The 16,179-nt window shown below is 38.9% G+C and overlaps 1 protein-coding gene across 1 annotated transcript in view; it reads left to right on the top strand.

Moving 5' to 3' along the window:
• Nucleotides 1-16,179, top strand: part of RASEF (RAS and EF-hand domain containing) — a 56,064-nt gene that overhangs the window by 25,978 nt on the left and 13,907 nt on the right. The window contains exons 4-12 of the mRNA XM_054032822.1: nucleotides 555-650; nucleotides 1,919-1,996; nucleotides 2,696-2,811; nucleotides 4,583-4,651; nucleotides 7,411-7,495; nucleotides 9,841-9,932; nucleotides 12,726-12,957; nucleotides 13,976-14,113; nucleotides 14,390-14,537. Of these exons, the coding sequence (XP_053888797.1) occupies nucleotides 555-650; nucleotides 1,919-1,996; nucleotides 2,696-2,811; nucleotides 4,583-4,651; nucleotides 7,411-7,495; nucleotides 9,841-9,932; nucleotides 12,726-12,957; nucleotides 13,976-14,113; nucleotides 14,390-14,537 (1,054 nt within the window). The remainder of the gene's footprint in view (nucleotides 1-554; nucleotides 651-1,918; nucleotides 1,997-2,695; nucleotides 2,812-4,582; nucleotides 4,652-7,410; nucleotides 7,496-9,840; nucleotides 9,933-12,725; nucleotides 12,958-13,975; nucleotides 14,114-14,389; nucleotides 14,538-16,179) is intronic.

The raw sequence follows: 16,179 nt of genomic DNA on the forward strand, positions 1-16,179 counted from the left end.
CCCAGAATATATGATAGTAAAAAAATAAAATAAAAAAAAACCTCAGGTGAACTCTCCTTTTCAATTTCATTGTGGACACTGGCAACATTGAAACAAGGAAGTATGACATGAATTACAAAGAACTGTCACACAAATTTATCTTGGGAACAAGCTTGTGATATTTTCTGAGGGGAGAAGGGGGGAGAAAGATTATTTACTCTGGGACCATATGCGTCTTCTGTGCAAATCACACACTTGTCTAAAATCCAGCTGAGTCCACAAAACTGGGTTACGTTTGAATTAAGTAACATTGGTGAACTGACCTGAAGTTTTACTCCAATCTGCTAAACATTTCTCTTCTACAATTCAATGCCCATTTTAGTCAATTGAAAGGCACCTATTGACTTTGAGTGTTGGATAAGACCTGTAATGGCAAGCCAAAGATATGTACTTCAAGTTAAAAGGAAATTGTTTGGCTTTACAATAATGAAATGTTTAATACCTTGGTGACCAAGATTTTAAAGAAAATGTTTAAACCTGTGTTTTGACTGTTAATAAAATACCAAACGTTACAGGAGAAGCGGAAAGCTGAAGAGGCACTAAATGATCTCAAGCGTCAGTATGAGAATGAAGTTGGTGAACTTCAGGTGACAATAAAAAAACTTAAAAAGGTGGGTAGCTTGGACTTGTGCCTAGAATTCTGTGGATGATATAAGAGGGCCTGACCTGGGGAGATGCTAAATGTTTCTTCCGAGGTAGCTAATGGGAGCTAAGGGTGCTCTGCCTTTTGCTGTAAAATTTTTCCAGATAATGTGCATCATTAAATGGCAATTTAAAAATAGTTTTTAAAATTGTGTTGACTAAAATACCCATTGCTGTTGTCTTTGAATCCATTCAGTATAGTTTACTGAAATACTTTGCCAAAGGACCTAACTGCTAGCCAAATAATATTACCAAATAATTGCTTATGATTATCAAGAAACTGGCATTTTGATTACCCAGTAGCAGTCTGGAATTTTATACATTGGAAAGAATCCAATTTATCATTTATAATTATTTGTAATTGACAGAATCATAAAGGGGTGAAAAGGATCTAGTATCAGATGTCGTCATATCCATCCTCTTGGCAATGCAGGACTGTTCTTTGCACTATTAGGTTTATCTCTACTATTAATATTCCTGTCTCTACGATTAACATTCGTAATACTGCAGAGAACCCCAAATCTGAACTCCCAGAGCAGGGACCAGAATCTGAATTTTGCAGTTGATACGTACATCTGTGATGGGATAAACCAGAACCCCAGAACTGAATGCTCGCCTTGAATATTTGAAATTCAGATTTAGGTTTTTGTGGCTGGCCCTTGCTATAGCTATTAGTAATATTGTATGTGTCTTTCAGCAATATGAATCCTGGATGTGAATTGCACTCCATTTTCCTCTTTATTATCATTAAATCACACTTACAATTCCACTGATATTAGTGGAAGTTTCCTGTGAAAATGCTGTAGTTCTCTTATTTTTTACTCTGAAGAGAATTGGGGCTAAATGGGCTGGGTAGATATGCACAGCTCCACAAGAAATCAGGGGAACTACCAGTCTTATTACCAGCAGAGGACCAGACCCTTGGTTGGTTTCTTGTGTTGCAAAATGACTGTTAACATTTCTAGCAATACTAAATTCTGTAGAACACATTTTGAGAAATTTTCAAAATATTTTTTCTAAAAAGGAAATGATATAAACTAGATAATTTGGAGGTGGAAATTTCTTATGTGTACACCTGGAGAACTCATGTATTGATAAAGACCTTTCGTAGCTTGAAAATGCACATAGGTGTCTTTCAACATAGCCCTTGATCCAAATGACTTTCATTGACTTAAGTGGGCTTTGGATCAGTCAAGAATGTGTTTTTAAAATTTGCACATTTTATTTGCTCTTTCAGCTGGAAGAACAGTCAAAGAACATAAATCACAGAGAAGATTTGGCTGAATTAAAAAAAAGAATACATGAATTGTCATTGGTAAGAGCTGATTATAATTTACATACAGAAGATGTAGATTCAACCTGCACTTTGTACTTTCTTCAATACTGATTTGTTTTCCCACTTCAGAACTGATATTAGAATTATGAGGCTAAGAGATGGCTCTCTTTTGTGTGTGTGTGTGTGTGTGTGTGTGTGTGTGTGTGTGTAAAACTATTTAAGGTGGTGCGATTGCTTATTCTTGGATAAAGAAGAAATAATTCTGTTTAAGTAGATATGAATTCTATATATACTATTTATGGTGTCATTTTTGTGTATGAGAAACTGCAAAATCTGAACTTAAATTGAGTTTTTGAGTGTTAGAACTATGGCTCCAATATGGTTCATGGTATGGAGAGCATCTTCACTCAGATATCATTTATATCTATGGAATGTGCTTAACTTTAAGCATGTGAGTAGTCCCATTGGGTTAGTTAATTAACATTTCTAAAGTTAAGTGTGTATTTAAGTGCTTTTGCCTACATCCGAGATTTTGAGTGTCAATCTTAAAGGTTTACCTTTGTAAATTAGCTTTTCATAACTGGCACTTTTAACAGTTATATTCTTAACTCTATTGAGATTTTTATATTACTGTTTTTTATTTGATTTTGATGTTCTTTTATATTTTAGTATTATAGCACTTCATTATTTTGTGATGGCAGCTCTGTTGCATAAACTTCATTTTCTATTTTTCTTTAGGAAAATCAGAAACTTAAAAAAGATCTTTTAGAAGCACAGACAAGTATAGCTTTTCTTCAGAGTGAATTAGATACTTTGAAAAGTGATTATGCAGATCAAAGTTTGAGCTCAGAAAGGTAAGATACTTCACATTATAACATTTTTATTTGGGGGGAAAATAAGTTGGTTTGTGTATATATTATATATCTAGTCAGTAACAATTATTTTAATAGATCATAATTGGCAAGTATATATGTTAAAACTGATGTATTATCTACTGTTTACTTAGTAGGCTATAATGGCTCTGATAGAGCAAATTTTGGGCCTGATCTGGAATCCCTTATTCATGCAAGTAGGTTCACTGACTTCACTGGGACTTCAGTAGCGAGTAAGAACTACAGGGTTGGACCCTTTCTTTATAACTCCATTTCGCTGAAATACCCTTGTCTGTCATGGTAAATAAGGCCATGGAAGTCTTCCAAATCAAGGGTGAACCTGTGAAAACAAAAGTTACTCTGAGTATTTTGAGACCTTTCACAAGAAATAAAAGTTAGGGCTAAATTATGCCTCTCATGAGGCTGAGCCGCATTGGAGATGGAAGGAGTCATAATTGCCCCAGTGATGGTGCTAGAGGCCTTATACCTTTGAAAGGTACAGTGGCTAGTGAGTGATGAGCATGTCTTGCTACACCTATCCAGTAGGTTTAGCCAGGGTCTGCGTAGTGCAGAAAAGGAAGATCCATAAACCCATTAGCACATCACTCAGAGATTTACCTATTGGACTATCAACACCACTTCCTGTATTCCTAAACACCTGCAGCTAAATTATGGCTGGCTGCTGGTGGGAGAATAGGGATTTCCTTCTGTCCCTCACCTGCTACAGCATGTTTAAAATGGACCAGTAGTAATTTAAGCCCCAATCATTCAAATGGCTGTGCTGTGGCACACTCTTATGTGTGATGAAAGCCCCATCGAAGGCAGTGCGGCTCTTCCTGGGAGCATGAACGTACCCACATGCTGTCAATTGTAGGATTGGTCCTTTTACCTTTAGAGTACATCGGAGTCAAATTGGCATTAATTTCTTGTGCTAAATCCCCCTATAAAATATTTGTTGAATTCAAAGGATTTTGTACCCACAGCAGGAATGGAGACAATTTTTAATCTTTGGGGAAGCTAGAGTTACAAAATTATAAAATAATAGCTGTTGGCTATTGCTTAAATGAGCAGTTTGATATCATGACTAAATTTGTCCACTTTTAATAAACTGAGATAAATGAACTTCTGTTCCAAACACAGTGTTTCCATTATTAATGAAATCCCTGGGTTGTGAGGGGGATCAGGAGGGGGCTGGCAAAAGCCATCCAAGTCCCCGGCTGTCTATGTCCAGGCACGCTGGCCAGTTTTGAAACTTCTGTACCTCATAGAATTTCCTCGTGGGTGGAACCCTGACTGTTCACAAGGTGCTGGCTTCTTGTTTCCACCTACTGAATTACATTTAGAACATCAGTAATTATCACAGTTGTCAAAGTTGACCACCATTGGGATAGGAGATGGTCCATGTGATTGTGAATTGGATGGGAAGCATTTGCAAAACAATCTCTCTTTTAAGACATGATGAATGTTTGAGAACTCCTGGGCTGTTATCAAATTGCTAAAATATTTTAAAAACAAATTTCTTTTTAATATAAACAAACAAACCAATCAAAACCTGGTGTAACTTAAACATTCAAACCAATTCTCCCCCCCCCCCCCCCCCAAGTATAAATTTGCAGCCCTCTAAAAATATTTATTTTAGGTTTCTAATTAACTCATTCAAAATCGGTTACAGTTGAATTTTGTTTTCTGCAAGAGTTAACACTCTAGACAATTGAGCAGTGTATGTAGAGAAGTATAACTTTATATTTTGCAGAGACCTGGAAATGGTCCGAGAATACACTGAAGACAGAGAGAGCCTGGAAAGACAAATTGAAATACTTCAGTAAGTTTTTAATAATTCACTGTTCTTTATTTACAAACTTTATTCTGAAGTGTGCACAGCTAAACATGTTTCTCTAGTTGTAGGGATATCTTGATGGAATTGGAGAAGAAAATATTAAGGGGAAATGTTTTTTTTTTAGCTGCAATTTAAACTGTTTCTGTTGTAGTAGACTTTACTTTACTACCTGGACTACTTAAGAATAGCTTTAGTGTCACATGCAGCAACCTGGGAACACAATGTAAAAATACTATCTGAATTTTGTATCCCTCCATGGGATCCCTATATCCCAAAAGATGAAAGTATATTCTGTCTCAACTCTTCAAAAATTAAATTGTAATGGCTCAGATGTGTTTGGACTGGTACTGGTTGACTGCTTCATTCTTATTTTACCACAAAATAACTGCACACATTATTACCTTTATATATAGTACTATAATGATTTCTGACAGCCTATCCCTGATGTCTCTCTTTATGCATGCTACAGTTCTGCCTGCATTTTTTTCTTTAATGCTGTTGAGCAGAGGGATACTGGACCATATCATGCCACTGATTTATAAGCGGAACTCCTTATTGACTTAAGGGAGCCAAAAATATTAAAGATTTATCCACCACAACTGCCAGCTTCTTCAATTCAATATTTGTTAGTGTGTGAGACTGCTGAGTCTTGAATACTTTTTGGGATTTTTGTTCTTAGCTTAATTGCCTTTCATTTCTTTATAATAAGCTGAACAAGATCCTTGTATATCCGTGTTATTCTAAATATTATCACTTGGCTCTTTTTTTATTGACTTTGCCTCTCCAGTAACTCTCTCTTTTATCATTATCTTTAAAGCATCAACAATGTGTCCAGTGCTGTATGGCGCGCACACACCGCTGCCTTAAAGGATCACCCAATCTAAATAGTTTTATATCCTCAGCAAGTTTCCTCCTCATACTCATGAGTTTTCTTCCAAGTAATTGAACCAAATCTCTCCTTAAAGTTATCCCAGTGGCACTCAGACACTTTCACCTGTTCATCCCAAATCATTATCATTTACAAGCAGTTTCTGGCTTTGAGATCCAAATAACTCGGCTGAAGTTGCTCATCTCCCGTGTTCTACTTATTGACCTTGCAGAATTCTTTTAAGGATTACATAGATTATGTCCACTCCTCCTACCACCAAATATTTTCAGTTACTCAAATTTTTGGAAAGTATAGCATTTATGATCTTCCTTTTGTGAATTCAAGATAACATTCTTTATATGTCACTTTCTAACTTTCAGGTATGCCTCTATTTAATGATCTTGACTTTACAACCTTAGGCCCTGATTCCAGAAACATATATGTGCTCAACTTTACTTCCACGAGTAGTCATATTATTTTAATGTAGGTTTTTTTGGAATGTAATGTATACAATATATAATATTTTAATGATTCCATAGTGGACCAAATCATTGGGCTTCTCCTTCTGAATTCCTCCCGCCATAAGACTTTGTACATCAAAGGCTAGCTATATGTTTGCATGCAAAGATAAACAAAATAGTCCAAAGAGAAGAAATACAATGAAGTGTACTGTAAAGATTGCTAAGCAGTCAAACTCCCAGCTGGAGGACTAAAATAACCTATTCTGTTTTGTACATTGTCCAGCCATGTTGGAAGAAAGACGCAAGGCAATGGATATGGTATAATTCGGCCACAAATTTATTCATCTAAAATAACTAGGAGTTCCTAACATTAAATTCTACAGTGCAGGTCATAATTATTTCCTTAATCATTTCCACATAATCCCCAACCTAGTCCCAGCCATCTTCTTGCTGAGACCCTGCACTCTACCCTTGTATGAGGGTTAAGGAGGCTAGGAAAAGGAGAGGGTTGTTTCCCCTCTGTACCAGATGTAGGAGCCCCAAACCCTCCTTTCTCAGCTCCCTTAAGGGATGCTTCCTTCTAAATCCCCTTCCAGTTCATTTGATCTGATAACTGTATCCCTTTCATAATGAGTACCTACAGTGGACATCCGCCACACAGAGGTGCCAGCAGTTAGTTTGGCTGCCTCCCTCTATCCCCTCTCGGTTCTCGGATATTTACCAATTCCTTCCTTAATATTGGACAAAAATATGTCCACTCCCTAGTGTACCGCTAAGTCCTTTCCCTCTAAAGAAAGAGAGGCACCTACACTAAACAAATCTGTAGTGCTTTGATTGGGCAAATTCCGTTCTTTCCACACTCTTGTAGAAGTATGACTCTCCTTGCTGTTCCTTAATTGGTTTGTTGACACATTGTGAGTCAGGGTGTCAAGTCCTTCCCCCCCCCCATTGCAGATCAACTGGAAGGGCAGTCCCCCTCTTGACCTGGTCCAGTGACCTCCTGCTCTTTCGTACTCTGTCCAGGTAAACTTTCCCCTCTTCCTCCTCTTCCACTACATATTCCAGAGAGAGCCCTTAAAGCGGTAATAACTCCTTGTCTTCTGGCCAGCTGACTAAGGACCTCGTCTACAGTTGCAGTGAGCCCAGTTGTAGCTCACAGTTTACTTGAGAGTAAACATCCGCAGTTGTTCATTGGAAAATGCTCACAACATTACACTTTGAGTACAATAACGGCTCTGGGCCACACTTCTCATTAGAGTTCATTTAAGAAAAAAAGAACCTTTCTAATTCCATCACAACTGCTGGATTTGACAAGATGTAACCTGTAATGTAAAAATCTAATAATCCTTTTTTTACTTAACCTATTATAGAAGTTTTGCAAGAAAGCTTTAATTTTGTTACCTGTTTCATCTTAGATCAGCTAACAGAAAACTACATGACAGCAATGATGGTTTAAGGAGTGCACTAGAAAACAGTTTAAGCAAATGCAACAGATCACTGGTATGTAATATAAAATTATAAGTTATATTAATATATTTTATATAAAGGGCCATATTCTGCTGTCTCTTACACCAGGGTAAACTGAGAAAACTCCATTGACTTCAGCAGAATCATTCTGGGTTTACACTCATGTAACTGAGAGCAGATTTTGGTGCAGAGTTACTACATTCTGAAGTTGTCTGTTGTTTCTATGTGTACATAATTCCTAGTAAATATTGGGGTTATACACATGCATATCAAGAGATGAAAAGATCCTTTCCTTCATCCTGAAATGAATATATTTACATTGGAACCCTCAAATACTGAAGACACACTTTTGCACAAAACAACTTGAGTCTCAGCAGAGATTCACTGTAATCTGAATTGCAATCTGCCATTTAAATACATTGACAGAGTTCAGGACTTTCATTATATTTAACGGACACACAAGAGTTTCACTGTAACTGGGTTCACTTTCAATGGGTTCCACTGCCCCACCTCTAAGAAGCCACTCATACTTCCTGTGCTCTGGATTCTCCCTGTTCGCTGTAATTTGAAGGAAGGTATGGCTACACTTCGAGCTGCAAGGTGTAAATTCCAGCTGAAGGAGACAGAGCCATGTGAGCTCTGATTGAACCAGTGTGCTAAAAATAGAGTGTAGCTGTGGCAGTGTGAGGAGTTAGCTGCCTCAAGTATGTACCTGTCCAAGATGCTAGGGATGTGCTTGAGGCGGCTAGCCTCTCACGCCGCTTGTGCCACTGCAGCTACTCTATTTTTAACATGCTAGCTCTGATCAAGCTACTGTAGGCATGTCTCCTCGAGCTGGGAATTGCACCTCCAGCTCAAAGTGTAAACAAACCCTGAGAGAAGTCTGGTTTGATAAGGACACGGAAACAGCAAGACATAGTACGGTTAAATGTAGTGGCCACAATTTTATTCATTTAAAACTCTTACCTAGCTGGAGTAGCTCCCGCCAAACTACCCTGCGGGGGTTTTCTCATGGAAATGTCAACTGGCCCCAATAGTCCCAATGGACTATACACTTGAGGATGATTGTGAAGGCCAGGTCCCCTCTATACCCTCAGGCCTGCCAAGAGACCTTGATCAGAAGCTAGAGTCCCAAAGAACTCCCCATCTCCACGTTGGAGGCAGGCGAGATAAGATGAGAGGAGGTACATGCTGAAATATAGAGACAACTCCCTCACTGTGCGCTGAGGAGATATGCCTAAGCAGTCCACTGAGCTACAGGGACCTCCTCTGGACTCCTAACCCACCAACTGCATTGGTACAGTTGTAGCGTAACCCTCTCCCTCCCCTCAATCAAACATTCTGATGCCGGGTGAAAAAACCATCCAGCAGTTTGCCAGTTTTGCCATATAGGAAAAATCCCTTCCAGACCCTAAAACTGGTTGTCAGCCAAGCCCCTGGCATTACCAGAGATCCAGTAACTAGATGAGTTGGGAAGGGTGAGGCTGAAACAGGAAGCCCACAATAGCTACCCTGCCTAGGCAGCAAACTGTATTAATCCTCCTCCCTCACGAAATAGGATCCAGCATCATTCCCACCACCCAGTGAGAGCAGTGGTGGGTGAGCCAGGCTCCCTGAGTCCAGGCTCAAATGTACCATGTGACCCTCCTCCCTCTCCCCCATACACCCTGCAGCACAAGGAAGAGAAAAGCAACCCTTACATGCTGAAAGCAAAGGGGAAAGGGTAAGAGAGGAAAAGAGAGGGGGGTATGTGGAACAGTCTCAGCTGCTCCCACCCGGGAACTCAACTCTCTCCCTCCAACCCACTGCTTATAGCCCCATCACAGCTGCACCCTGGCTGGAAAGGTGAGCACATTTTGGTAAAATAGATTTTGAGACTTTAAAATTTGGTATGATGTCTTCGAGCAGCCTGAATGTCTATGACCTGAGGGTATTTGAATCACATTGGTGATTTCGCTCTCTCCATCTTGACCACCTACATAATTCTAACTGGTGGCTGTTCCAAAATGAGAAACAAATCTTAGGTCATTCCCCAAAATACTGCATTTCCAAAAAACTGTATTATAGTTCATGGAATGAGGTCACTTACTCAAATGACGCTGTTATACAGGCCAGCCATTTCTCTCTCTCAGAAATCCCATTGCTGCTTGGTGGTTGATAACTCCAGAAGTTGGGGTCCATAATGTCATCCTAACGTTACATATTTGAATGTAACACGTTGGACATGTATACATGTTGACATCCAGTCCTGTTTTAAAGGATAAAGAAAAGAAAAAGTTGGATTTACATCATAACATACAGCAGCGTTAGCTGTGATGGTTGTAATCCCACGTGTACAATAAGATACTTATAGACCTTTCTACACATGTCTATTACAGCGTCTAACAAACATCTCCCCGGGGAATACAATTACTAGAAGCAGCCCCAAATGTAATGGTGGCCAGTCTCCTCAAAATCCACGATATGACAGGTAGGCCTGGTATATTTTTACTTAAATTATAGCATAACGATGGACCATTATACATATCTTAAGACAGCCAAATACTTAGTACAAAATGACAGAGTTAAACAGCCTGTTCTAGCTTTTCTCTATTACAACTCAAGAAATTCAAGCAGAATTCAATTTGTGTCCTCTCAGCAGGACCAAGCCTTACAAAACATGATTCTAATATAGACCATTCTTAAATGGTCCCTTCAGCTCTGGTTTTTCAAGATCTTTAACCTGTATAGCTGGTGTCCCCTGTGTAATACCTTCTATCAGTGTATGAGGGCCTGATTCTTCAAGGGGTTAAACATCCTCATCTCTCAATGAAATCCCAGTTAAATGAGTATGCTCAGTATTTTTTCTCAGCACTTTGCAGAATAGAGTGTATAGAGAGCATAAGACCATTTAATTAATTTTCAGCTTCAGAAATTCTTGGGGTAACTATTAAATGGTCAAAGCAACTAACTGTCTGCTTTGTTTTATTGGATATAAGTTCTAGATCCAAAACTCACTGAAGTCAATGGAAAGACTCCCATTGACCTCACAGGGCTTTGGATCAGGCTCTAAGTGCAATAGGTCGTACCATTTTACTGGCTTGACACATTCTCTTTAGAGTTAGCTACAACTGCAGTGAAAAATGTGTTTTCTTTCTTAAATGACAGATTTCTCTCTCTCATTTATTTATTTATTTATTTTCCTTTGGTATTACTTCAAACTGCATATAGCTCTATATTAGGGCCTTTATATGGTTAACATATATATTTTGGCAGTGGGTTGACAATCCTTTTGTAAACATTAAATTGGCTTTCACTTTACACTAATGATATCCAAATATATCATTAATTGAATACTATTATTGAATCTGCTGTCTCCATGTTGGAGACTTGTTTGCAGGCTATAACATTCTGATTGCAACAAACTATCTTTCTGCTGAATGCAGATAAAATAGATTCCCTCTTGTTAGATCCTCTGTATATTTTGAGAGGAGATTTCCCTTACTAAGTTGCACATTAAAAGAAGTAATTTTCTGACGTGAAGGAAGGAAGAAGTCTATTTAGCAGGCCTTAGGGATATCCTTCTCTGAGAGCGTTTAAAAAACACCAACCTGCTATTCTGTGCAATCTAGTGTATTCCAATCTGAAGTGAAAAAATTGACTTCTTCAGAAGTACACGTGCCAGAGGTAAAACTCATTCCTGGCAGGTATGGCTTAGCAGTATTTAGAGAGAGATGAAGTTCTGCTCCCAAAATGTCTGTCCATTTTCAACACTTCGTATCAGACAAGAAACATCAAATCAGTGTTCAGAAATCTGGGTGCTGGTTTGGATTCTAACCTTGCCTTTAAGACATTTTTAATAGTAAATATATTTTTCTTTTCTCTGGTCATATAACCTCTTTTATATTAAGTTGCCTTAAGCACGTATGGAATTCCCAACACTGATTATGTGCTTTAGTGATTTTGAAAATTGACTAATGTAGTCCTTTGTTTGAGGTTATGCTTAATGCTCTTAACTTTGCTACAATATGCAAAGTTCTCATATATCAGTGACTTTCTATAGGTTATATGCATGAATACAAATAGTATTACAGTATTACTGTGGTATTCCAAAACCAAGATCATGAGTATTTGAATGAGAACTCATTACCCTGGGAGCATGGAAATAGACAGTTCTGAAGTTGTTGCAACAGAAAATGGTCCCTGTAATGCTGACCAGTAATTGATAGAAATTATCTGGGAGTAAGCAACCCTATGAATCCCAATGAATAGAAACTACAGCCCCACAGAAGGCTGCACCTCCATGCTGCACACTAGTGCTCAGATCACTTGGCAACAAAACTCTACAAGAAACAATGCTGCCATTGGCTATATTAGCTGCAACTGTGATCTCCACTCCTATAAGATAGAGCAAAGTTCACTCCACTACTTTCAGGCATTTTCCACCCCACTTTACTTTTATTTGCTCCTGTCTCTGCTTGCTGCAGGTAGGGGCTGGAGACCATAATACCTTTTTTGAAGGTTTCCCTCCCTCCATTTCTCTTTCTTTTCCTTTCCCCTTTTTGTACAAATTATCTTAAAAAGGAAAGACAGTGAGTCACTTTTACTTCAAGCACTACTGCCATTTGAGTATCCTATTGTATGTCATGGCACCCAAAGCAAAACAAAGATAGCCTTGGAAAAGAAAAGAGAATCAAAGGGGAACATTGTCTTGGAAAGGAGGGGAGAGTCAAGCCCATACTTACGAGAAACCAATTGTTTCTGGCTGTTATGCCAAAGATTATATATAGGACATCTAAAACTGGAACTGAACGTATACCTGCGCTGCTTCTTCAACTGTTGCTGCGCTTGTGATTTCTGCTGCCTCCTTTTTCATATTCACAGATATTTGCAGGACAATAAGTTATGAGTAAAACCTGGCTACATCCATTTATATTCAGAGACCATTTTCCAGGTCCTGGGATGGACTAATATCTCTACTGCTCTGTTTTTAATATGTTCATGGTACAATGTTCTATTTTTTTTAACAACCATTTCCTTTTGGATTAAGAATAAGAATGCCAGACTGTGAATAAATACAACATCCTCACCATGGCATGTTAGATGAACTGTTTGGGTGCTCACTGCTAAGGATCTAAATTAAGGAATTCATTTATTGGAGATAAAAAAATAGAGATTCTTCTTTCAGTAAAGAACAATAAAATGTGTACCTGAAATGTCTTATTTTGTTGGGGAATCGGATCCTGTAAAAAGCATATCCCCTCCCCCCCGCTTTTGTCACCAGATCATCTCGTTCTTCCTATGTGGATGAAGATGAGTGTTTAGCCCTTTGTGACCCTCTGCAAAGGATAAACTGTGATGCTGATAGCTTGTCTGAAAGCTGCTTTGACAGTGGTTTGTCTACCTTGAGAGACTCAAATGAATATGATTCAGAAGTGGAATGGAGACATCCAAGAAGTTTTCAAAGGCCACACTGTATGCAGGACAGTTCTGGTGGTGATGCTTCTGATACAGATGTAAGCTCCAGTCTTATTGCATTGCTAAGACACACCTTTGTTGGGAGGCAAAATTAGCTCCCTGTTTGTGAAGTGAAGTCTATCTTTTTTACATAAGTCAGGGAACCTAAATTGTCTTTACCTGGGTCATAAGCATTAAAACAGAATTAATAGGATACTTTTGTGGGATGCTTAAGGGAACACTCTGTGGTTTAAAAACAGTCCCATTTTAACTGATTTTATAGACCCATTAATGAAGCTATAACTTTTCTTAAGTTTGTAAAAGTGAATTTAATATTTGTGAAAGTTGATAAATTATTAGCTCTGAAGATTAAAGTCCTCCTCTTATCAACTGAAGAGATATAATCAAGGTAGTACATCACCCACAGCCTGCCAGTCTGCCTTGGCAGTGATGTGAAAAGAGAATAATAATAATAATAATAATAATAGTATTTATTAACACTTACAACATTTTACATGCAGAGATCTCAAAAAATTTTTACAATGTAGGAAAGCATTGTTGTCTTCTTTTGATTAAAGAGGAAGCTGAAATGGAGATAGATGTAGTGACTTACTGTGAGGCAGTGACAGAGCTGGGTATAGAATACTGGCCTCCTGACTCCTAAGTTGCTCAGTCTCCCTGACTCTTCAGTCCCTGATCTTTGTGTTGAGAATGCTACTAAGGGTACCAATTAATGTCAACTGCAGTGACTTTGTTTAATTAAGGAGGTGGCTAAAACTTATTGAAGTATTTCTTTCATAACTTTTGAAGTAATTTTTCTCACTATTTATTGTAATCCTTTTGAATCTGAAAATTTCCTTGCTGAAATCTTTTATTCCTATTACATCTGGAAACCAGCTTGATGTTGTAGGGTTGTTTATGAGTACTAGGCATTTGGCACTGATTGTTCTTGAGAACACTAGAGTAGAGAAAGATATTTGTTTTGGGGGGAAAATCCAAGATACATAACACTTCAAAGCACTGTTTTTTTCTGAATTGAGATATTACAAAAATAGTAACATTTACTGGTAATTGCAGGTTCCGGAGATCAGGGATGAAGAGGCTTATAGCCCTGACAACAGCAGTACAGCGGAAGATTGGAAATCCTCCCAACCAGTCAGTCGAAGCAGCTCTAGTGCTTCAACAAGGAGGTGTCTCCCTGCCCTCTCTCCACAGGTAACCAGTCCAGAGCACTTTTAGAATCATAGAATATCAGGGTTGGAAGGGACTTCAGGAGGTCATCAAGTTCAACCCTAGGACCAATCCCCAGGCAGATTTTTACTCCAGTTCCCTAAATGGCCCCCTCAAGGATTGAATTCACAACCCTGGGTTTAGCAGGCCAATGCTCAAACTACTGAGCTATCCCTTCCCTGCTTAACTATACATACTTAACTATACTGCAGTTTTTTTCTCATTTTTAATATGGATTTGGTGGGCTCTTTTTGCTTTTAGACAGACACAATAGACAGTAACCTGAAATATCCTAATTCAGAGAAGGCTTACAAGATCGTTCTTGCTGGAGATGCAGCAGTAGGGAAATCCAGTTTCCTTATGAGACTTTGCAAGAATGAATTTCGAGGAAACACCAGCGCAACTCTGGGTAAGGATTTGAGATCTAAAGCATATGGGTGCCTAAATGTGTATTAGGTTGGGGAAACTAAATGGTCATGTTTATCTTTATAAAACATGGAGCATGTTCCTGAACATCCTCTGCACAAAGACACCCATTAAAATCAGTGTGGAGGGGCTGCAGTATCAGAATCCTTGAGCCTACTTTAAAAAAAAATCCTCTTTCAGTTTTCCATTATCTTCTCTTTCCTGCTATGATTGCCACCCCCCCAGCACACCCCTTGTGGCCCCTCATGGCCCTGCAGTTGCAGTGCACTCAGGCCCCCTGGGAGTCTTTCAGCAAATTAGGTTGGTTCAGAACCATGTATCCTCTTCCTGGGGTCTGATTTATTAAGACTTTCTACAAAGTGTAACTCACTTTGTTAATTTCCCCAGTTTATGCCCACTCTGGATCCATATAAGAGTCTCTTGCTCCTCTTCAGGTGGTCTCCCAGCCCCCTTTCTGGAACTGGGGTTGAACTTCAAATTGTCCCTCAAGTCAGGAGTCTCCAGCTTCCCACCTATAGTGGGGTTGTAATTTAGGCAATTACAGGTCTCTCTGCTCAAGACAGGAACCCCCAGCTCTCCTCCTGGAGCAGGGTATACTTTAAGAAGTCATTCTGTCTCTCCTTAAAGTAGGATCCCCAGCCTTCTGGATAATTCAGAAGTTATTAACTCTCTCCTTAAGCCAGGAGTCCCTCATCTGTACTCATTTAGGTCACCAGTGGAGCCTCAGCCAGATTCTCCTCCAACTGACCCTTTTCCTCTAATTAGTCCTTTAATCCTCATGCTAGGAGGGTTCAGCAGGCAAACTTTCTCCTTCTGGTGTCATCCTTGCTATTGGGGAAGCAGCGTATACGCTAGTCACCTTCTCCCAGCTCATCTCCAATTGGTCAGGTCAGAATGGAGCCTTGCCACACACACTCTGCAGTAACTTACTTTCTCCAAACAATACTTATACTCGGAACTGCTTCCTCTCTACCAGTACCTCTTATTATCTAGGTCTTTACATATATCAGACCCTCCCAGAATCCTCAACGGGCTTGCGAGTGGCCAGGCAGAAGGGGGACACTTAAGGATCCCAACCCTTATCTCTGTCCTTTTTCATATCATTTTCTCTTCATCCTTTCTTCTTCAAAGTGTTCTTGAAGCCTGGAATAGCTCTAATTCAAATGCAATTGGAAGGATTTTAAAAGCTTGGAGGTCTCAACATTCCAATCTATATTATCACATCCATGAACTACTGTAGTTATATTAAGTTCAAAGCTTGACTTTTTTATCTGCCCATCAAATCACTTGTGTGTTTATTTGTTGTGCTTTGAGGGTTTTTTTGTTTGTTTGCTCCTTGTTTGGAATAAGATCTACTATACAAAATATTTTCTGTCCTTCTGTAAAAAGCTTTTATAATATAACATATGTGGAGCTTTTTGTTTGTTATGATGTGAAATTTGCATCAGTAAATGCATGAGAGGATGTTTTAATCCCCCCCCCCCCCCCAAACCAATTGATTATGCACCATAATACACTGGGGGATTACTGTGTTTTTTTGGGGTGTTTTAACTCTTGAGCTCTTTCTCACAATGTACTAAATGACTTGTAATTTGAAATGGCGGTTACAGCCTATTATTTGAAAT

This window comes from Malaclemys terrapin, chromosome 6, assembly GCF_027887155.1.
Source record: "Malaclemys terrapin pileata isolate rMalTer1 chromosome 6, rMalTer1.hap1, whole genome shotgun sequence".
Taxonomy (NCBI): Eukaryota; Metazoa; Chordata; order Testudines; family Emydidae; genus Malaclemys; species Malaclemys terrapin.